Source organism: Bombus pyrosoma, linkage group LG11 (assembly GCF_014825855.1).
Source record: "Bombus pyrosoma isolate SC7728 linkage group LG11, ASM1482585v1, whole genome shotgun sequence".
Lineage (NCBI taxonomy): Eukaryota > Metazoa > Arthropoda > Insecta > Hymenoptera > Apidae > Bombus > Bombus pyrosoma.
In genome coordinates, this window is record NC_057780.1 from 3768003 (window position 1) to 3792108 (window position 24106).

At 34.1% G+C, this 24106-nt stretch overlaps 2 protein-coding genes across 8 annotated transcripts in view; one reads left to right on the forward strand and one right to left on the reverse strand.

The window, feature by feature from the left end:
- The first annotated feature begins 678 nt into the window (after positions 1-678).
- Positions 679-2564, forward strand: LOC122572541. The gene is made up of 4 exons (XM_043737606.1): positions 679-874; positions 948-1159; positions 1405-1508; positions 1618-2564. Exons 1-4 carry the CDS (start codon positions 679-681, stop codon positions 1796-1798), a joined length of 693 nt encoding a protein of 230 aa, XP_043593541.1. The 3' UTR covers positions 1799-2564.
- Positions 2565-2680: 116 nt separating this feature from the next.
- The window catches only part of LOC122572528 (chitin synthase chs-2), a 43264-nt gene continuing 21838 nt past the window's right edge, over positions 2681-24106 (reverse strand). For 4 of the 7 annotated variants that reach the window (XM_043737572.1, XM_043737576.1, XM_043737575.1 and 1 more), the window contains 19 exons: positions 23100-23213; positions 22390-22634; positions 19841-20134; positions 19203-19412; positions 18544-18888; positions 17660-18051; positions 15974-16241; positions 15618-15880; positions 14944-15154; positions 14619-14866; positions 14270-14462; positions 13951-14105; positions 12232-12537; positions 10956-11203; positions 10075-10387; positions 9060-9236; positions 5063-5230; positions 4542-4770; positions 2681-3993 (listed from right to left, as the gene is read on the reverse strand). In XM_043737572.1, the coding sequence (XP_043593507.1) occupies positions 3674-3993; positions 4542-4770; positions 5063-5230; positions 9060-9236; positions 10075-10387; positions 10956-11203; positions 12232-12537; positions 13951-14105; positions 14270-14462; positions 14619-14866; positions 14944-15154; positions 15618-15880; positions 15974-16241; positions 17660-18051; positions 18544-18888; positions 19203-19412; positions 19841-20134; positions 22390-22634; positions 23100-23213 (4699 nt within the window). In that variant the 3' untranslated portion in view covers positions 2681-3673. Of the gene's footprint in view, positions 3994-4541; positions 4771-5062; positions 5231-8293; positions 8471-9059; positions 9237-10074; positions 10388-10955; positions 11204-12231; positions 12538-13105; positions 13412-13950; positions 14106-14269; positions 14463-14618; positions 14867-14943; positions 15155-15617; positions 15881-15973; positions 16242-17659; positions 18052-18543; positions 18889-19202; positions 19413-19840; positions 20135-22389; positions 22635-23099; positions 23214-24106 lie in introns of all 7 variants that reach the window. The other 3 variants (XM_043737574.1, XM_043737573.1, XM_043737579.1) reach the window with 3 other exon arrangements.

Below are 24106 nucleotides of genomic sequence, written 5' to 3' on the forward strand. Positions count from 1 at the left end.
GATGGTTATCAATATTTTCAGTGATGTCGACAGTTGCACGTACTTTCTCTGCTGCTATTGTCATGTACATCGCAATCAACTTACAAATCACAATGAGAAATATATTTTGCATAGCGTCATATCACGCACGTTCATTGATATTCTCGCACTTTTCTAACGCATGCTTATCAATCCTGTCGCGTATCATCGTGTCAAACGAACTGTCACGCGAACGTAGTACTGTAATTAATTTCGTCATGGTATGGTTCGACCGCGTGTGCCATCGATTATTTTCGATTTCTGAATTAATTAGTTTCGTTGCGTGTATCGACACGCTTTTAAAAATAATACACAATCCATGATACGATATGTAGTAGCGATTTTCAACGAACGATAAAATATTGAATGGTATGTGAGATAATAGGAAATATTTTTCTATTGCTATTTAAATTATTCTCGTTCGAGTAACGAGCAATTAAGGTTAATAATAGAGAGCTTATATAATAAAAAACAAAAGTGACATTTACCTTTAATCGTGTTTCGATGTCAATACGAACGGCATCGGTTAATGACAATTATTTGTGCTACTTTTCATCGTTCAATGTGTTTCAACTTTTTTAAATATTTAATCGTACCATATATTAATATATGTACAGATGTATCAATTAATCGTTGCTTCTATTTAATGCAAGCTATGCTATGATATTGGAGTCTATTTTTTCGTGCACGAATCTAACGCTAACATGCGGTTCGTCAATTTACATCTTGATAAGACACTCTTACGCTCAGTATTCGAAATTATTAACACATGTTGCGTGTGCCTGTGCCAGTATCGCTATGATTGGTTCTCGATCATTGATCGTTCTTGTGTACAAACTTTTCTTTAAGGATTATAGTAAGTAGCTTATCAGTTTTGTGTATTGTTTTACAGTCAATTAATCGAAAATCAATAAATTTGTATTTTTCAGCGTTTGATCCGTTTATGATGCAGCTCGAGGAAGAAAGGAATAAAGAACGATTCAATATTGTAGACGAGATCTTTCGAACCTTGAGCATGGCCGGCTTAATTTATTCTTTGTACTCCTGTCATGGATATTACGCGCTCGGTGCCTGTGTTGTAACCAGCTTATCAATTTTAGACTTGTTCAAACTGTACAGAATAAAGAAGAAACAGACAGAGGTAGTTTCATAAAATATTACGCGAGATTTCCTCAGCAATTTAAACGTTCGCATTAACTCGTCGTTTGAAAAATTCCACGATGCATTATTTGAAAGATACAATGATTTTAAATATATGCTGTAGTGTTCATCTTTTATTTAGACAAATTTCGTTTAAATTAAAGACAATTTTTTTAAATAAAAGATTGCAGGGTATACATAAAGTATATTTCAAGATTGAACCATGTGTTGGAATTTTAATTCCAGGAAATGGAAATGTCGCGTTTCTACGATAATTCAAGTGAAACGAAAGCAACCTACGAATCAAGGCTTAACATATTCAATTGGGTAATTCTTGGTGGAAGTTTCGCGTAAGTGCAGCAGTTTTCTTTACCTGCAAATTAATTATAAATTATATTATTACACTGTTTGATGTATATAAATTGACAATTAATTCAAAGTTCTCGACATGATATTCAGGTATACGGTAGGTAATAATTACGCTGTAGTAGCAAATTATCCTCTGCTCCTGGCGAATTGGGCGCTATCTCCGGAAGGATTTTATCAAGGATGGACCATGCGACGTACCATTAACGATTACTTGATGGCGACTTACGTCATGTGCATGACGGAAGCTTTACGACAAGCTGGCACGTCATAAAAATGTTTCTCTCTCTCTCTCTCTCTCTCTCTTTCTCTCCCTCTGTTCCTCTTTGTTTAATTTACATATACATTTATTGCAATGTATATATTTCTTGCAATTATTTAAAATATTGCTACGTTGTATATGAAATTAATAATTCCTCTCTCTTTCTGTTTAATAATTTTTTCAAAGTTATGTAGAGATAATAAGAAGCTAACCCGCGAGATTCATCCGCGAGACTGCTGTCTTGTTCGAGTTTCCTCGTGTCGTCATAAATAAAGTACGCTAGGTGAGCAAGCGAGGGGAAGTTTTCGACAAAGTTGTTCAATATGCGTCCAAAGGAAGTGAGATAGAATCTGTGAGCATCTTTTATCTTGCCAAAAAGCCGATAAATCGGGCTCGCCCCGGGGGCGAGACTGAACTCGTTCCAAATCTGTCTCGTACTATCTGTATATGCCTTTGAAATCACGTATTTTCTTTAAGACACACGATAGTATTTTTTTCAATAAAATTCAAAACAGACAACTTTTATTCATATTTTCAACATAATCGTTAATTATTGTAAAATATTCTCTACGAACTTTGTGTATATTTTAAATTGTCACCTGACGTGAATGCAAAATTCTAACCGATTAATCGTTCCTCATGTTTTATAAGAAATCATTATTAAAACGTTGCAGAATAACTTTAGAAATGTGTAAACGCCAGCAAACGTGGTCAATAATTTTAAACACTTTTATGATTTCATTTTCATATTATGATTTCATATCCATCTCCCACTTTTAAATCACCAGCCAAAGATACATGTATATGCAGCATGCAATTTATTCAAGTACAGGAAAGAATGTAGAATTGCGCTATGTAAGAAGAACAATTGGATGAAATGAATTCGAAGATGAGTGCTGATTGTTCGAACTTTATTTCGTTTATGTTTATACCAACACGATTTTTCTACACGCTTAACGTTACACGTACGCACGCGATATGTACAAAAAGAATTGTATATCTATTAAATACAATAAGTATATTTATATAAACGGCGGTATATCACGTTTACAAGAACGAAAGAAGTGTAAGCGTTGTCGTCGTTGTGATTACTGTCACACTCGTTTGATACGACACCAGCTAACAGGGTTATTACGTTCAATTAACACCTAAACGGAGAATTATTCTCTAAAACCGTTTAATCATCGTACGGCAGTAGCTGTACTAACAAATATCGTTATTCACCGGTCAGTTCATTTATCTTAAATATCTAAGCGCGAATAAAAAAAAAAGAAATAAAATAAAAAGAATAAAAATGAAGACGAAAAACGTTTTCTTCCTCAGGACTATCTTTAACTCGTTAAAATTTAACAAATATTTATATCTAATTCTATTAAAGTCCCTAACTTATTATATTTAAATTTCTAGTTTCTATTCTTATGTAATTTTCTTTTCTTTTGTTCTTCGTTGTTCTTTATCGTTCAGAGAAGAAGGGAACTTTGTTCACTTTTTTCTTCGAATAAATAAATAGAGAGTTTAAAGACGGCCCTGTTCCATTTCACTTCATCATAAATTAGTCTACTCGAAGGCAGTCTTTTCGTACTTTTCTATTCGCTCTTACGTCATATAGAGTCAGATGATTAACAGACAATTGCTAGACGAAGCGCTTAAATGCGTGATAATATTATAATTTAAATGGGAATCGATTTTATTGCTTGTGATGTTTAGCAAAGGAGGCGTAGCCATTTCTCGTTTTTCGTGAAACATATGTGATGGTTATCGTCGTTGATCATCCAACAAATATTTTCATATAAGGATATAAAGTAAAGAAATTCGTCAGTTTTAATATTTTCCAACAATTACGTACGTCCGTGAAGAATTTGTTCGAATTACGTTCATTCGTTTCAATTAAATATTGGTATTCGCATCTCTCCACGTGCTCTGACCTAAATTGTGAAGTCTGAGGCTACTTCCGGTATTTTCGTCAGGTTCATAGGCTGAATTCGTGTGGCCAGCGTGTCCTTCGAACACGTCTTTTATAGAAATCTGACTGCTTCTCGAGGGACGACCTTGTATCCCTAAAGGATTGCCCGCCACACCGTAAATGTTATTGGCTCCTAACGTTTGCATCTGCGACTTCCTCCTCATCGCCATTATGCTATTCCTGCGCCCCTCAAATGCCTTAAAAGCCTTTGCAGATCTTCTTGTCGACATGTTCCTCGGCAGACCTAAATTGAAACATTATTCAACGAACATTCTCATCCTAAAGTCGAGACATTACTAGCATAATTTCCTTAATATATTACATGGCATATTTTAAAATAGCTGAAGAGACAGAAACATGTGGAAATATTAAAATATATATAACATTAGATATACAAATATTAAAACATTTGTATATATAAAAGTATGTAAATAAAAGTATACGCATAATCGAAAAATATTCATGTACATATCATAAACTGAGACATTGTTCCATTTAAGACCAGATTTGGATACGTTTTACTTGAAATAAGAAACAAAAAAATAAGAAAAATAAAATAAATAATTATGTCACAATTTCATCTTTCTTCATTTCTTTTTCTAATTTAAGTTTGTCCTTGCACTCATGAAAGGAAGTTTCAGATCGCAAACAAGTATTAAGTACTTAGTTTACTTTTTCATTTCTTGCATCTTTGTATTTATAAGAAGGTCGTAAAGTATTTCGCGATTTAAGTTTCCAATCCATCAGCTTCTTATGATAAATGCAAAAATTTCGCACGAACATCTTACACACCATTGCCTTCTGACATACTGAAGAATCGCTGTCTAAAAGCGACATCAAGCGTATTGATTGCCTGTGTTTTTCTTCGGCTTTTTTCAAGATTTCTTATGGTTTTTCTTCTGCCCGGGCCGCTGCCACTGCCTTCCTCATAGTCACCCTCCATACCGTCTAATCTTTGCAAATCCCTGACTATCTCCACCGCGTGTTTTGATAATAACGCTTCTTCCGATAAATCCTTGGTCTGGTGATTTAAACAGAAAAGATTTAGAAACGATTATACTACTATTACAATCACAGATTGTATTAAAAATTGTATCAAAGATTATAATTATTCGGGATTTCATCAAATCGTTATTCAACTGTAACATTATGAAAATGAGAATAAAAAATAAAAAATAAAATGGAAAATTGTATAGGAGCTATTACTAATTACTAATAGGAAAGAATGACGTGAATAATGTGAACAATGAAAATCTTTGATACTAACTAATTGTAGTAAAATTTTATCGCCAACAATTGTAGATAACACTCACCTTCTTGCAACAGTACCAATCTAAGCTGGTGCTGGCTAGAATATGAGCGAACGTGCCAAATCGATGAAACAGCATCGCGGTGAATTGAATAACTAATATCAATGCGAAGAAAAACACGAACACCAAACCGATAGGCTCGAGTTGTAGGTACTCCTTCGTAATGTGTACCTACGAAATACGTTCATTGTTAGAGAAGACATTAATAAATTAGTCGTAATACAAGCCAAAATATAAATAAAGTGGCAAACAGAGAACACATAAAACGATTCACAGTTGTTACAATTTTCATTAATGTGTATTTCGTTGTTACCTCATTACGAATATATGTATAGCGAACTAAAAATCATAGTGATGTACGTCAAGATTTTGGAAATTTGGATTTAATCACATACTCTCGATTCTTAAGGATACCGTCCCTATAGATTCTTAATAATTAAGTTACATTTAAATTGAGGATTTTTATGCATCTATGGATAATTTAAATAAACAATAATGTACAGAATAAATATAATATCCAAGAATACACGAAGTATCCAAATAAGGCTACTTATAATATCATAAGTGTGTTTATAATATTGAAAGGACGAAAGAAATTCCTATCTAGTTTTTATTTTTTTAATTACGTTCACGCAAATTTAAACGTGCACGAACATCCACGATCTAATTATAACTTTATTCTTTGCTTCGATAAGTTTTCACGACTCGATGAAGCATAATGAGTCTTTTCTAATAATAAACACAGAACGCTATTTTAATGCCAAATAGCGGAATTAACGTATAACTCTATGATTCTCAGGCCTCCATATACTTTTCAGCCACTTATACGGTGAAATACAAAATGTAATTATGACTGGCAATTCGTAATGAAATAACAATTATTAATTTCCTGAACGTACATAGCGATAGCTGTTAGGAGGCAAGTGCTTAATAAAAACTCTGTCATGCTTTCCAATTTTTTTAATCTTAATTTCAATGAATATTTCTATTAAATAGCGTTGAAAAATATTTATTGGAAAATTTGTGAAGGTACTAATTGGAAAATTTCTATCGTTCCATTTTTCAATCATTCTCATGTCAGCTATTCGTTCGTACGATCAGGATCACCGCGGGAAATACAGTTTAAAAATCATTTTTCGAGACACATATGTATACACATATAAGCCACCGTTTAGTTACATTGACGGTAACTCGTTAGTGGTGCTCCTCTGCTGCCATACCTAGCAGTGCGTTATCAAAATTAGACACATAAAAAACGTGAAAATCTGCTTAACAATTTCTCCCTCGTTCGTATTCAACCAGGTGAGAGGAAAAAAAAAGAGACATGTTCAAAGGTGCTTTTTCGACTCTTTCGTGACCCACAAATCGTGCACGTGCTACTGTCCATTGAAGAACAGGAAACAAAACTTGTAACTCGAGCCTCGGGAAAATAGACAATCACGAGAGAGCCAAAAGGTGTATAGAAGCTAAGAGAACTTTGAAAAAATAATTAGGAAAATTATAGGAATTTTATTTAACTGAATAAAAGATAATATTCGAATGTTACTTAAATTCAACAATATTGTTTCTATTCAACGCGTTACTTATTAGAATTCTTTTCAATTTAATTTTCCAATATGATTTACACAAGTATACGCATGTGATCTATTAATATTCAAAATAAAAGTAACGTGTGATTTTACATTTGTTCTCTGGACTTCGACAACGTTAATCAAGAAGAATATCGATGTTAGTCAAGGTGGAAACTTGATGGTGCGAGTGATCTGAGTGATCACGCTCGATGGCCACCATATCGTTTTACTTTTTACGGGTACTAAAAGAAAGTAGACGTACACATAACGAGAAAGGATAATGGGATTTGAAATAACAAGGCATCGATGTTATTTGTGACTTAGTTAACTAGTTTCGAGTCAGTTGATTGATAGTGCCCCCAGCTTTTCCATACGCTTCGGGAGTACCTGTGCAAACATGTTAATGGTAACTCGCCACGTGCTCATGATCCACGTTATTGACAAAACACAGACATGTCCCAGTAAGTGCAACATTATCACCGGGTATACCATTTCCAGCGTGCTCCGATGCTCACTATTCAACTGCGATCCCTTTCTTTGTATACTAGTTGTGTCGTTTTTTTTTTTCATGATTTTTAGCAATTTCTTTATTCCTCTTCGAGAAAAAATGAAAATTCATTTTTATATTCTTTGGATTCGAAGTTTGTTTCTATGTTTCTTGAACGCAAAATTCATTCAGGCGATTCCACCGTTTGAATTTCGATTAGACTGAATTGGATTCAGATCATGGAAAATTGTAATTTTTAAAAAGAAATAAGAATTTTTAGACTGGAATTGAATTTAGTTATAGATACTGAATGCAAATATTTTATTTTATTCAAATTTTTCATAAGTGTATAATTTTAGGGCGATGAAAATATTAAATCGATCATATGTGAATAATAAAACCAGAAATTGCTAAATATCTAAATTGACAAAAGAAGCAGCTCACGAAGTAAATACTCTATGCCTGAAATCTAAACTAGAGAAGGCAAAGGAGAAAATATTAAAAGTATCGCAACCGCAAGCTCAATTCTATTAGAACTAAATAGAAGCTCTAAACTTTCATTCTAAATGTATCTAAAATTACACTAAAAAAAAAAAAGATATCTCTGAAATGAGAATGAAACAATCATTTGAAAAACCGAAGGATCCACGCTGGAATTTCAATCTGACGATTCAATCGACCCTTTCTCTTCTTCCTTTACGTGACTCCGTCATCGCGCAAAATTGTTCGATTCTCACTCATTGCCGCTATCAAATCGACAAATAACGACGAATGTAAATTGAAGATTTTAAACATGTATCAAAGTCACACGTGTAATTAATATATTCGTGTTTTAATCCGCATAATTTTTAATATACGCGTACGTGTATACTAAAAACTACACAGATTAAAACAGGAAAATATTAATTGTATGGGTACGTGCGTATTAAAAACTACGTGGATTGGAAATAATTTAATTGCACTCGTATTCGTATATTTAAAGACGCGTAAAATAGAGGCCCGTAATTTAAACGTCATTGTCAGAAAAGTGAAAACGTAGGAATAAAACGAGAAGAAAGAAAATGGAGAGAGAACAGAAAAGATAAAATACGAGCAACGGAGCACACGGATGTGTTAGTCTCCCGAGGCATCAGTGAGACAGCATCTCTGTTTTTCGTTTAGAACACTACCAGATACCTCCGAGGTCTCTTCGATGAAGGTGATATTCGTCTTGACGCCGAGTGGCCAGACAACGTGCAGCTGATCTTTGTTCAGCTGGAGCAAGAATACGATCAGAACGAACAACGCATTGAACATAAAAAACGCGAACACGCTCTTGTTCCGCAGCTCAATTAGGTCGGCGGCAATGCGAGTCTGTCGTGGACCAGGGAAGAAACAAAAGAAAAAGCACAGATTAGCAAAGATATGAAGAAAAATACGCTCCGTCCGGTCGATCGTTGATCCATCGGCTTCTTTCGAGGGAGGATCCTCTCCGTGATCATTTAGGTCTTCAAGCAAACTCTCATCCTCTAAAAAGCTTCTTAACAAGCGATAAGGAAAAATATAAAAATCGCTATTACGAGTTTTTGCTGCAAAACAATTTGAATGCTTGACTTGAATCATCGTGTATAAATTTTGTATACTTTTAAATTACCTTCCTTTTTTACTTTTTCCTCTGGTTTTACAAAAATATTTTCTTCCATTATGATATTCATTATTATATACGACACTCCTTTCATTTGTGTTTTTGACTGATATATCATTAATTGCTTGAATCTAGTATTTTGGGTAAAGTATACGCTTTTAGCATTTGAAATGTTTTGCTACAAGAAGCTAAACAAAGAATTAATAAGACGGCTATGTGGCTCGTGGGGTTTTTTTTTTTTTTTTGTTTGCTGTTTTAGGGGAAAGGGGATATGATTTAAGAAGCAGGACAACACGACGTGGACGGAGCGGTCTTTACCTCCTGGGAGTGATCATCATAGGTGATGTTCGTCTTGATACCAAAGGGCCACTTCACGTGCAACAAATCTTTGTTTAATTGCAGTAGAAAGACGATCAGGACGAAGAGGGCGTTCATCATGAAAAACGCGAAAACGCTCTGGTCACGTAGGTCCTTTAGATCTTTGGCGATTCGTGCCTGACGCAAGTAGCATGGATCGATTATTTATGTTCTTCGATTATTGACAAATTTAAACAACCGTCATTTCGTACATAAAATTATTAATCGTTTACTCTCTCAGTTATTTCCAGTAAGATTTCTTTAGATTCTTTAGATTTTGTTGCAAACTATTTTTCATTCTTTTTTTTTATCTTAATCTAGCAAAGTTCCAAAATTTTTAAAAATCTTAGTAACGTTATTGTATATGCTATGTGAAATAATAATTAAAAATACCGTAAAAATAATCGATTAAGAAATTTTAAAAAATGTTGAAACAGTTATTTTCATTCTGTTATTCGCGAAGTTATTTAATTCAAATATTTTACGGAATTTTTTACTTTTATACTTCGCAATTTCTAAATAATATCTATCTTTTTTTAATCTATTTTGAATTCGTTGAATTTTACACGAGAGGTACTGAAATAAATAAAGTGGAATTAATAGTTCTACGATCGAGCAACATTCTCGACGCTAGTTATACATATTCAATTAACAAATAATACTAAAAACTTGACTGATAACGATATATATATACATAAATGATAAAATAACAAATTCTACGATTTTATAAATAATTTGTAAGTCCTACGCACAATAAGTACTTCGGAAACTTTATTTTTTATCCAAAACAATTACTCTAAACATTGAACAAAATTTTAGAATAGAAAGCTTTTCAAAATTACGAAAAATATAAATTTAACTCAAGTATAGAAGAAAGAAAAGATAGACAAAAATTCTTTTCAAATTTTAAGAAATTTTAAGAAATAAAAAAAAGACAAAAACTTCGAATGACTACAGTTTGATTAAAATTTCTTACCTTTTCTGCCTTGTCCTCGTCTATAGGATACAGATACTTCTCCAGAAGATCCTTCCAAAATAGTTCCTCCTGCAGCGACAGGACATCGATTTCACCTTTTTTAAGTCCTTCGTCGCTCAGCCAGTAAGGTCTGCTTAGGAAGTTGTTAGCTTCGCGATTGCCTTCCGTATTCTGACTAGTCACCGTTTCAGCTTCACTATGACAATCCTGATCCTCTGCTGGATCTTCGCCAATGGCCCCTAAATGATCGGCTGTTCGAGAACCCACGGAGGATGCACGACGTCGACTTGTCACCCCATGAGGATCCACGGCTCTGATAAATGGATTTATATTAAATTCAAGTTGAATGTAATCGTCGGTATTACTTTAAAGATCTCATTATTTTGAATTAGAGAAGCTTTGTTTTGTTAAAAGATACTTCTGGCTTGAGCTATGAAATTTTCGATGCAGAAAATGCAAAAAAATGCATTTTGTACGACTTTTTATTACGTCTAATTCAGCATCATGCTAGTGATATTATATTTAGTTTAGTATAATAGATTATATTTAGCCGGTAGAACCAGATGACAAGGATTATGTAAAATAAATCATAATAAGCCATAATCATAGATCATTCGAGAGATCTCATTTGAAATTTCATTAAAAATTCATCTCAACTCGTCGTATAAATTGAAATTGATTGTTTAGTTTTGCATGTTAATAGATATGATGGAAATTTAATTACTACTATTATGGTTATAGGAAGGCAATAAATAAAAGATAAAAGAATATTAACAGATTTGCGGCCTTGTGTTGAAATGATCGACCAAGTCAATAAACATTGGAATTTATAAAGCGTAGAGTGAAAGATATATTTTTAGAATAATATAAAATCAAAGAACCTTTCGATAACTTCCAGGCGTTTGCTAACTTGCTCCAAAGATTCAGCAATAGCAACCAGCTGCTGTTTCTCATTCGAGGTCTGTCCATGAGTGCAGAACATACACTTGAACAATCCCGACAGAGAAATTTCTATCGATCCTTCTTCATCGTCGTTCGAGCCTACACCACTTTGAAGAAATCCTAACAGAGATTTCTGTTTCGCTTTCCGTTTTGCTTCCTCGGCTTCCTTTTTCTCTTGTTCAAGTTCCTATCGATTCAGCGACAAACAAGTAACGTATTTCAATTTTGGTCATATACATAAAAGGTAAGAACATAAACGCTATTATAGTAAATACTGTTTCTAAAGAAATATATGAGACAGTAGCAAATGTATTAAAAAATTATTAATTGCGTGTTATTAATTTATTAGTTGTGATTATCGTTATATGTACAAACGTAATATCAGATACTAGGAAGCATTACACCTTGAAACAAATTTTTTAGTCGAACGTTTGTTGAAAATTCAAACACATTTCATTCATGTTGCTTTTCACTCCTGAATTATTAATGTATAAATGGAAAAATTATTGAGAGAGAGAGAGAGAGAACTTGATATAAGTCGAAAAAGACAATGATTTATAGTATTATACGTTCGCGCAAATTAAAAAACATATGCTTCGAATAGATCTTTTTAAAATTGTAAAACTATTTTATTTTTCGAAGAAAAGGAAAGAAGCATTTACGTCATCCATTTGAAAAAACGAAGTCGATGAAATGTTTCGAACGTTGTACAAATTAAATTGTTTCTTCGCTGTTTCTATATAACTTCTTAAATAGTTTCTCGATAGAAACTGTTCTTGCAGAATCTAATTTTGTAATCCCACCTGAGCATCCACCCAATGTAGTGCATTTACATAGTTTAGTCGAATTAAGTGGATTTACTCGCGCAGTTTACTCTATTGCCGTATATATCTACGTAAAATACATAGATCGAATAGTGAGATTTAGCCGTAATATAGACGTCAGTCATACTGACATAGTGGCGGATTTGAATTTAATAATTTAATTCTTGTGATAGGAATTACTATTATGAGCCAATAATTTTCAAATGGATTTTGTTGATAAGTTAGATAAGTCTAACTTCTGTTTGCTTCAAGGTGCATAATTATTAATGGTACTTATGTTATTTTATCTGTTATTTTATCAATTATTAATGGCACTTGATAAAATAACAGAAAAGAAGAGCATGATTAAAATTAGAGTGGATTATTCAATTAAGATTGAGTTGATAATTACCGCAGCAGTTTTCTTAGTCTTCACCTCTCTCGTACCCCATGTGATGTTGTTCAGATTACAGATCGAATAAAAAATAAGCAACACGTACATCGATGGGACGGTGATGAAGTATATGATGCTGTATAGTAAGCAATACATTTCTTCGGGGTGCAATAGTGCGGTTATTATCATCTGAGATATTACTAAAAATAGGAACATCGCGGATGGCGACATTATCCCGTCCTGAACGATGTTAATAGCAGTCCCAACGATCACGGCGATCATCACCATGCCGTACAGAGTACTTATTATCGCCGCCACGAAAACCTGGCACACCGTTGTTATTATTAGCAGTTATCAATGCTCACGCGTGTAAACCAATTTTTGTTTGATCTTGTATAAAATAGTGGTAATACGTTGAGGATACTGGCGTAATCTTTCTGAATCTAATTCACGCTAATCTTAGGCATAATAATTTTTTTACGCTATACGTTTGTACGTGTACTATTTTTTTCGTTTATTATATATTCGTACCAATAATTGATAAACGAGAACAAGAAACATTCAGTTCTAAAAGTGTTAAATATCGAATTATTGAATTAAAATTCTTGTATCCTCAGCATAATGTCACTCTCAGTATCTGCGTCATTATAAACAAGTTAGAACGTACACATGCAGACGAAAAAGCTTGTAGCTCGCGTGAAATTGTGTAAAAGCACTTGCCATCTTGATTTACCACCACCACATGTTTCCTATGATGGTTTTACAGAATAATGGTAAATGTACAATCCCTCAAAATTGACAAACATGATCTAACCAAATACTGTCCAGTTAGTTGAACAAGGGGAAAAAGAAAAAAGAAAGTGTCCGGTAAAGTCAATACAAAGGAACGAACCTTTTTGGTTTTTTTCACTTGGACCTCACGAGTTCCCCACGAGACGACGTTCAAGTTTATAATCGAGTAGAGGATCAAAAGAAGGTACATCGATGGGATTGAAAGAAGGTATATTATACCAGGGACAATACACCAAAACTCTTGAGGATGCAAACAGGCGGCTATGAAAAAGGAGCTGGATAATGATATTAAGAATATCGCGGAAGGTGAACCGATTCCATCCTCCCCAAGTTGGAGGGCCGTACCTACGATCACAGCCATCATTATCATCGCGTATCCTGTCGACAATATCTGCGCGCACAGAAGCTGAAAGACAACAACACGAAAAAAAAAAGAATTGCAAGAACAATCAAAGCGACAAATATTCGAAGAGCAGGTAGAAGGAACATGACAGATCACTTTATCACTGATCTCTTAATCTCACCAAGATCTCGACAACTTCTCAAGTTTTCTGAAAATACGTTGGCAATAAAAGATATTTACACACGTCCTCATTTTTCAATGAAGTACTTGTTTATCCGATTCTATATATTTTTTTTCTTTTTGTAGTCTTCATGTTTAATTTGTCTCCATCGATCGTTCGCAGTCATATGAAAGTATTACTAAGTGATACGAAATTTGATATCCTTGGACATAATTAACTAGCATGCAAATAGCTATAATAAATACCAAGGTGTACAAATGACATTTATAGCCATTGTACCTGATCTCATAACGAATTAAAGAGACAATTTTGGTAACGTAGGATTAATTGTTGAATTTTCAAATTGTTCATCATGTCCTTTTCCTGTGTTCTTCGTTTACAATAAGCACGTATAACAAGTATTAATTATAAGTTGATTTACCTGAATACTCGCTTTACAAGTGAAACATACAAGCATGAAGAACAGAATAGGAATAATATTATAGTAGAAGCTGGTCCAATTATCGATCTTGAAGGCTGCGACGAAAGCACCGACCAACATGAGGAAAATCGTGCCTGGTCCTAAAATGGTTCCACCTGTAAGAAGGATTTAGACAACTTTTTAATTCATAATTAATAAATCTCTAAACAAGAAGGATGAAATTAATATATTGGGATTGTAGAAATTGCATGGAAGTTTCAGTGCCGAAAGAGGAAATTAATTAATAGAGAAATAAAAGTAGAACGAGAGTTTGACTGACCCATGAGTAAGATTTGATAAGAGATGTAAGGAAGAGAAATGTTATCGTTGATTTTAATCGTTCGTTTTGCGTCCATCAGAAGATCCATGATATTGGCGATGGTAGATGGTACCCATCGACGCCGCTGATTGTAAAACTCGTTGAAACCTTCGGGTGCATGAGTGTAAGCATCGCTGGCTGCTGAATATTCTACCTGTAAGATTAAACGATGAATAATGTTAATAAGTGACATCAAGAAATATTTCATTAAATATTGAATTTGAATAAAAACTTCAATCACTGCCTTCCTGTATAAATTTAGTATCTAGATTAAGTAGTAATAATTTCGGGAACTTCTGTGAATACTTACCCTGTACCCACGTTGCAAAAGAAGCGTACATAGCCATCGATCCTCTCCTTGATCGTATTGAACGTAATGTCTAGCCTCGTCAGATCTCGTTGTGTACTTCTTCATCACGTTATCGTCCATCAAAGCTTTTCCTCTGAACAACGAGAAGCAACCAGGGCTACAAAGTACACAGCCGATCATATGCTCAGTTGCTTTTTGTAGCCAATGTCCAATAGCGTACTCGAACATCTGATACCAAACCATAGGACCTAATATCATAAAAAAAAAATTGTACATAAAACTTTATTTATCTGTCGTAGGTTGAAAGTTGTTTGACGAAGATTACCTGAACCGACTGGATGAATACGACCACAGGCTGCGCCAAGATTTTTGTTCTTCTTCATCAAATCCACTAGCAGTTTTACAGCGGCTGGTTGAAAATCGATATCACCGTCGAGAGTTAATAAGTAAGTGTTTTCTGCGATCACCTCCTTACGATCTACGCTAATTGGCAATTCCATTAATCGATGTCCCAATAAATAATACATGTACATAACCTGGAACGTAAGTTTCGAAGTAATATTATTCAATGATGTGAAAAATTTTAAAATATAAATGAATTTTGAACTACTATGGCTGTGAGTATCCTGAATTATTATTGAGTACTGTGTATATTTTTAACCCTTTAAATTTGCAAATATTTTTTATCAATGCTGAAAAAATGCTGATATTTTTACATCTATCCGAATGCATCAAATTGACGCAAGAGTCAGATTAAGGGTTGAAGATATTGACAAATCGTAAGATGGCAGATTGCTTTGTAATTATTAAAACTATCACTTGCTTCCGACTGCTTCACCCATTTCACCCATTTTAAAAGCTATGCATCCATGATTAATGGATCTTCTACTATAAGATTTCTTAGTCATAAATTCTTGAAAAATATTAAAGCTTCAAAGTTGTATGGAAATGTCAAAGCAAAGAGGTTCGTTTAAAGCTTCATTCGACTTTAATTCCTACCTGGCTCCAACGTTTTCGGTGACGAATCTTGCTCTTGTCCTTCAAATGTGCGATCATCTTCGTTTTTCCAGGAAGAGTCCAGACTAACCGACCACCGTAAGGCGTCGGATACTTCTTCGGTGCTCTGACGTGCATCCGTGTTTGATGAACGTCCGACGCTGCCTCATCTAGAGTGCCCACCAACAATTTTACGAATCTATTCACTTGCTGTTCGTTCTCATCGTGATCCGATAACTCGAACGCATCATCGAAAAAGATGTGAGCTGAAAAAATAAACAACGTCTCTCAACGTGCTCGAATGATCGAGATCTTGCAGACTACAACGCTAACGCCAGAAAGCGCATATGGATACCTACTTTCGAATTCATAGTAGTCCGGATCGACAACCTTCAAGTACTTTTGGGCTACACGTCTAGCACACTGATCCTCGTCCAAACGTAAGATACTTTTCAAAAATTCCATCATTTCCTCCTTGTTCTCATGCCACATAGTCGCGCAGGCGTATATTCTTGTTACATGATCGCTGCTCTTTACAGCCGACGGAGGTGTAGTCGTGCCATCCGTCTGTTCGTATATGGTCTCATAATCTCCATCTCCCTTTTCTTTCTCTATTTCTGCCAGATCCTACCCGAAAATACAATTCTTATGTTTTTATATAAACGATCGTGCTTCCGATAACAATCGAGCCTATAGAAAACTTTGTTTTGCTATGCGTAAAAAAGATATATATATTTCTTTTAAATATAAGACTTGCACTAGAAACTTTAAGCGGATTAATTTAATTCTGCACGTTTCGAAACAAAATCATCTGAATATGCGATAAAGCAGCATTATGATTCAAAACAACAAATAAGGTGAAATTGTCTATATTAAGAGAGTCTGTGGAAATTTTCCTTTCTAAATAAAGTCGTACCGTACAGCTTCATGTCTTTTGTACATGTATCCCATAAGACAGAAAGTAAATTTCAAGATTGGAATCTTAACATATTTTCTTGTTCGAAGAAAGTGATTTGGTTAATACGAAACTATCATTATGACTAATACTGTTATTATGAATATTTTTGTACGAATTTTATTTTTATTAAATAGATCTTCCCTATCAAATCTTTTTACGTCAAAGTATCCTTCTATCTTTCTTGGTATTCTTTTAATTAAGAAACACTTCCACGCGATAAAACTTGATAGTCGACCCATGAATAATAAGAAGACAGATCTCGTTTAGCGCGTTCTCTATTTTAAGGTGCCGAATATATCGGATATTTATGCTTCCTATCATTTTACAATTATAAAAATTGTTAAATTGTATTTATACCAGGATACTTTTACTCCGTTGACTTCATTCATATTTTTAATCAGACTAAAAAGAAGCATACGGTTTTAATTTTTAAAGGATTGAACATTCTTTTAAGGATTATGACGGACGAAAAACTGTTCCAAATAAAGACGAAGTAAGGAGATAAAAGTATACTAGTTACTTAGTGGTTCTCTCTGTGAATGAAGAGACATTAAGCGTTGAGACAAGGGATTTCCTTTAAGAAATTAAAACCAATCAAGAAGTATAGAATCTAATGATGATGAAAACTCGTGAAAAGCACTGGAAATACTGTACACAAGATTTTAATGGTTTCCTATACACTCATTGCAAGTGCCAAAAAATCTTTTCATTCTTAATTATAGACAAGGGATCATATAAGATTTAAAATTAATTTTTTCAAAGAAAAATGCAGCTTTATAGTTAGTATTACCATAGAAAGAATAATAGAAATAAGGAAATAATTGCCATGTTTTTCATAAAAACAGCGTATAAAATAGAATGGCGGCGAGTAAAATTACGTTGCAGGTTTTAATTATGGCCTTTTAATATTTTAAAGAACTGTTTTCTTAAATCTGCATAAAAATTTCATAATCGCCTAACTGGGAAGTACATTTGATATTTGCCTAGGGCATAACTTTGTAAAAAATTAATATAAAACTTTGCTTAAAGAAGACAAGTACAAATTTTGTCATGCCACTAGGCTTGAAATTGTTTTATAGTAAATTACCTCGACTTTCACTTCCGGTTGGTCGTCCCTCTTTCTGTTTAGACCCATCGATTGATCGATTAACAGAGAATTGTACATAGGAACGACGAATAGTTTCTCTGTGGCGGCGAGACGCTCGCATTTCGGTGTCCAAACGTGCAAAGTAATCCAAGTTTGTGATAACAACCACAACAACCATACCCAAGCATATTGCTTCGACACGAAATCATTGATGAAATGGGTTGGCGGTGACTCGTAGAACAGATAATCTGGAATCGTTCCTTGAAATATGCAAGGATCGGTATTCCTCAAGCCACAAGCAGCAATTAATAAAGAGATTGACACTGGAATTGTTAGATTTACTGGGAAAGCATAACTGAATCCTTGTATCAGAATTTTGCACGCGAATTTACCTGAAACAAGCGAAATACCATTCATATTCTGTTCTCTTCTTCTACCTTCTCTTCAACGTGTGAATAGGAAAAAACGTAATAAATTGTATTTTTCGTTTTTCCTTTTTTCAGGCGACCAATGTTTAAAAATCCAATAAATCGATGTGTCAATCAAATCAAATTGACAAAATTTATATCGGACTCTTTGTCCGATTTGCAAATGAAATATGTATTTTAAGCACACAATGTTGATGAATGTTTGGGAAATATTGATTGTCATAATGTCATGTCCCATGTCATGATTTTGTTATAAAATTTTTTAATTTAAACAACTTGTCTTTAATAACAATTTTTTTTGACAACGTGAAATTTTGCCTTTGCCAACGTTGCCTTTGCAAAACTGTAAGTTTTTATAAATATCCATGGTCTAGATACATAGCCCAGTTTAGTATTTAAAAAATTATTTAATCTAGTTGAAGGTGTAAATATAATAAAGGAAATACAAATACTTACCAAATATGTATGTAAAGTAAGCACCAAATATTTGCAGCAGTAGAACGTATATAGGAGTATCTACGCTTCCTGGTACAGGTACTGTGTCGCCAATTTCCAAGATATCAGCGAGATCGGTGATTTTATCAATGGCTTCAGCTCGTTGTGTCCATGCCATAATGTCATGGCTTCCGAAAGCGTCACTCAGCATCGTGAACAAATGGCCAACTGTTTCGCCTTTGACGTGGAGTATCAGCAAGGTGCTAATAAAAAATGCCACGATCTTCCAAACCGAGATGAACATATAAGTGAAGTATCTCGTCAACCGCATTTCTTTCTTCACCCTTCCCAGAGATCGAACAAATCCTAACGAGGAAGATTACAATTATCCTGAATATTGGAATATTTTCTTTTCATTATTATAACATATAATTTATAGTAATTAAGTATAATAATAATAAAAGTAAATATATTATTTGTGGTAATATTTGAATAGAATTAAGCAGGAAGGGTTGATTCAGATCAATAGCTTGATATCGATTATAACAGTAAAAAGAAGCTTTTTCAGAAAATTTCAATTTCGTATTGAATACCTAAATAAATTGAATAAATTCTGCTTTTCTTTTACACTCGATAACAGTTTCTTCTTAGTGGTGTCTCATCGATATCGTAATACTTACCGATCGGACTCTGTATCGAAACATAATTTTCCCACCAGCCGCACGAAACCAGGAATAAAGATGGTGGTATGAGCCATAACGAGGGTCGAGAACTATCCAGCAAAGGCCAGAGGAAGAAACTTGTTCCTTGAGCAGCGAGCGCGGCAATATCTATCAGCACCAAAACAAATCTCTTCGACTCGTCTTTGTTCTTATTGCGAGAGAGCAGTCCTTGAACAATCGAAAGAAATCCTCGTCTTAATCCAGTACAAGTTCCCTCGTTATCGATAAATCGAACTTCGTGATGTCTTCTTTTAACGAAGAACTCTCGAAACTCTCTGGTACGTTAGCATCTTAAAATCCCAAGGGCTCATAAATAATTCTTAAATCTCCGTAATACTATCAAATTGCCCAAAAATGTTGTAAAATAAAATTTCTATGTAAAATCACGATTAAGTACGTGTTAGATTTCTATCAGTGTGGTATTTCTAGTATTAATCCAAATACATAATCCACCTTTCTCTTGCATCTTTCAGTCAAATCGACCTCGTTCCGCTAATTACGTAACAAACATGCTGTTCTACCAGTTCCGACGTAAATAAGAGAAACGCGTTAAAAATTGAAGTTCAAAACATGTTGTGAAACATGGCGTATCTTACCTAGTAAACCAGGTACGAAGCACACGCAGTTCGTCAGCATCGCACCTTTAACCACGTCCAATTCAGGAAGTACTGCCATAAACATCAGAGCCAGACCGGTCACGTGGAATGTCTCCATGAGAAAGACAAGAAGGAAGTGAGAAGCCGGTGGTTTCTTCCACGATTTGAAAATACATATCCTAGTACTGCGGATTAACGTGCCGAATTCTGGCACCGCGAACGCGATTATGATGCACCAGATCCACGCTATCCTCTCCTCTTCTGGTAACGTTACTGTCCATTGCTTGTCCCGGCCTGTAACAGAGAGGAAGAAATACGTCTTCCGAAATTGGATTCACGAAACAACAAATACGTTCTCAAAGCTTATCTGAAAACAGAACAGGAAGAAGAAAGCCCACTTTTTCATATTGCATAAATTATCGGTATAACTGTTATCAGCATGCCTACAATTAATTTTCTATCTAACGAGATTTAAAATAACATGAAAGTCGTATCCCCTTTAGGTGTTTTTTTAATAAAAATGACATACTTTGACAGACATCGTTTCAAAATTAGATACTAATCATGCACTCGTTTCGATTCAAAAGAAATATCGATATTCAATTTGTAAAGCAGGTTTACGCCAATGAGATAATAGAAAAAAGTGCAAAATGTCGCAACATAAAGAAATACTTGTTATCGAAGAATCGAAATTATCTTCTGTACTTTGAAGATTTAATACAAAAATATATTGAACGCCTAGAAAAATCTGCACGTGATGATTGATTAAGATTAATACAGTTCTTTTTTTTTTTGTTAAATATAATTTTCTAATACCACACAAAAATGCTTATTTAGAAAAGCAAGTTTAAAGCAAAGAGCCATTCTTCATCATCGAACAGTAAATGCGTTTGATCGGGAGCCAGCCAGATTTTCAAACTTGATTTTCGCCAAAATAAAGCTTCGAAAAGAATAATTGTATTCTTTTTAATGGCTTATTTTTGCTTATATAATTACTCTCAGTTCTTTCGTGTCGTTCATTCTAGAATAATTCCTCGAATACCACGCTACGGTAGCGAAATTTGCGTCAAAAGAAACCATCAACCACCGTAGAGAAAAGCGACCAGGCCACTAGGTTCACAAGATTTTTTTAATTAACTTTTATTACATAGAATCGAACGATTTTGTAGAAGGTAGCCTCGCGTATATAATGCTTCAACCTGGTTTCACGTACTTTCTCTCCTTTGCTCGCACCGCGGTTATACATAGCGAAAAAATTCCGTTGTAACTATGTTGCGAGCACGATCCACTTTTTACGTTACTCCGCGACGGTTTCCATGAATGTTTTACCGTTCTGAAACTCAAGAAGTGCGATTTGGATTTTGCATCAGTGACGCGTTTGATATATTTCTTCATATTATGTACATTTTGTATATTTTCGCATCTTCAAATTTTGCCATAAATGCGTAAAAATCTGATTATCGATTCGAACGTTGCTAATATTGGAAAATTATAATTAAAATTTCTAACGCGATTTAATCGATTCGTTATTTCACCTTACGAACCTTTATTCCAGCAAGCTTTTCGATTATCTCCTAAGTCGTTCATTTTAAATTTTTCGTCGTTTTATTACACTGTCAAACGGTTAAAATAAACGTGTTATATTTTACATAAAAAGAACAAATAAGAGTTAAGCTCATAAACGTCTCCAAGGTATATCCTGCAGGCACTTAATTTCACGTTGTACCTCACTATAGTATCCTTACAGACCCACAAAGTGGATTAGCGTATAATCCTATAAAGCGGCCATTTCGCAATTGTTAATTGGCTTATCAAATGTAAGAAAGGAAAATCGCGTAATAATGAACCGCAGATAGCGTATTGCTATTATACTACGAATCTGGATTAGATCCATCGAACGGATTACGTGTTGCATCAAGCACCGAATTCAACATAGCCGTAATTTGTAGAAAATTCACTACACAAACGCAATATAGTTTACAAAGCGGTCATCGAGCGTTCAATTCGCATGGAAATACGAATGACAATTTGAACGTATAAACGGTATATTTTGTACTACTATTATTTTAATTTCATTTATTGCATGAATAAATATATAGAAATACGAGAAAAAGAGCTTCGAGGCTTGCTTTGGTTTTAAAACTTTAAATCCGTACCATTCGCAGTGTAGATTTTAGTTTTATTAATTTTATGTTCGGTTAATAGCTTTATATATTAAATTACTTTGTTGCGTTATTTTCATTGGACCGATATTACTGGACAAAGGACATGCTAGATAGTATCTGTGACCAAAGTAAAAATGAAAGTGAAATCAAGAAAATAATAAAACGACAATGAAGATCGATTTTACTACAAAGAATATTTAAGCAATAATTTATGTCACTAATCTAACGTAACAACGTAAAGGTTTTAAGAATAGAATAAAGCCAGTCGAGATACGAATAACATCGAATTGCCCAGAGCTACAAGGGGCGTCAAAAGTCCTAGAATTAATTAATAATATTCGATGATAAAATGATAATATGTACGGGAGTTTGACTATCACTCACCTAATTTCTTGTTGCAGTAAGCGATCGTTCGATTAGCTCTTAACTGCGACGTCATAAATAGAATTGTTCCTTTGGCTACTACGCCGCTTCCTAATACTATCACAAATACTAGTAGGTAGACGATCACCTTCGTGATCTGTACCGTCATCTCGAGGCATCTTTGATTCGCCATCGAACCGGAATCGATCTTTGGCGGTGGATTCCGGAACACGTCCCATCCTTTCGTTTCCACGACAGTTCTTTGACTAGAAAACGAAACAAACAGGCGTAATTAAATTAAACAGCTGCACTCGAGTTCTTAATTAAAACAGATGAAGCCGATATGTTAATTCTGTCTGTCTTCTCGATAAAATTTTTACACAGTTTCGTATTGTTATTAACATAACTAACTTTTCAATTTTAAATTTCCCATAAACGCATAAAAATTCGCGATCTAGTTATTATTAGTTTCAATTCCAATTATACGTGACAGTTTTTAACTCTAATTAAAAAATTCGCCTGGATTAACTCCTATATTTCATATAAATATCCATTAAAAGGGAATTAAATCGAGGCAATAACTGCGATTTTTCTCGAAAAACGAGATGGCTCGACTGACGCAAAGAACAAAAGCAAATCTAGTTTGCTTTTTTCCCCTCTCCGTTAAAAATAAAACGAGCGACGTTTGCGAATACCATAGCTGCTTGGTTAAGGACACATTTGCCACATACCTGTCGCCATAGTCCTGAGTCAATGGAGTACTCTCACCATCCGAAAAATCGTCAGTGTCAGCGACCGGTCCACCGCCTCCTATCATTCCATTCTGTTGCTGACTTTTTGACATTCTGTAAAAAAAATATTTCCTTTACCAAAATGTCTTTTAAAAGAAACGAAAAATGGCGATATAACTTCGCTTAAATAGCAACTGTGACTTTGCAAGTTAAATAATTGTGATCAACGAATTTTAAGTTTCACAATGTGGACATCTTATAAATAGATTCTCAAGCATTTCGTAAATGCCAAACCACTGAAATTACAATTCAAAAATTTCAGTACCACCAACTAAAAATATATTTTATTTTTTGTATACGAATAACAATTCCAGATCGAAATTTAGCGAAACGTAATACACAAATTATACACAAATTATCTATCATCAAACCAAAGATATACGATTTGAGGTATACGTGATTGAAAGCTATTGGTTTTAACTGTCGCGTTACAAGACGCTATGAAGCAAAAACTTTGTCCTAATGAAAATATTAAATATATGATTTCATAACATGTTTTTATTTTAAAAAGACAAGATAGATTTGAAGCATTATTTAAACTGTCATCCAGTGTTATTTATCATTTAGAGAAAGTAGAGATATAATTTATGATTATTCGTCTGGTCAGTTGAAGTTCTAAGCTAACGTAACTTTGGTACCTTGAACGTTTTCGCCTCTATGAATAACTTCACATGAAGCGTGAACCGCTGAAATGTTTCGAATAATAACAAGTGAACCAGGAAGCGCGAACTGTGCACCAAAAATTGCTTTCTGCATGTTAGAAAGCTTAACCATTTCAGAACAAATGTTTACCGATTATATCGAACAGCTGAACAAACTGTTACATCCTACTTTTTGAATCGCATGACTTAATATTTTGATCGTAAGAAAATATTCGGGATATTATTCATCGCACGATATTACTACTAATTAAAAAACAAGCGAATACACCGACGGCCTATTTCCTA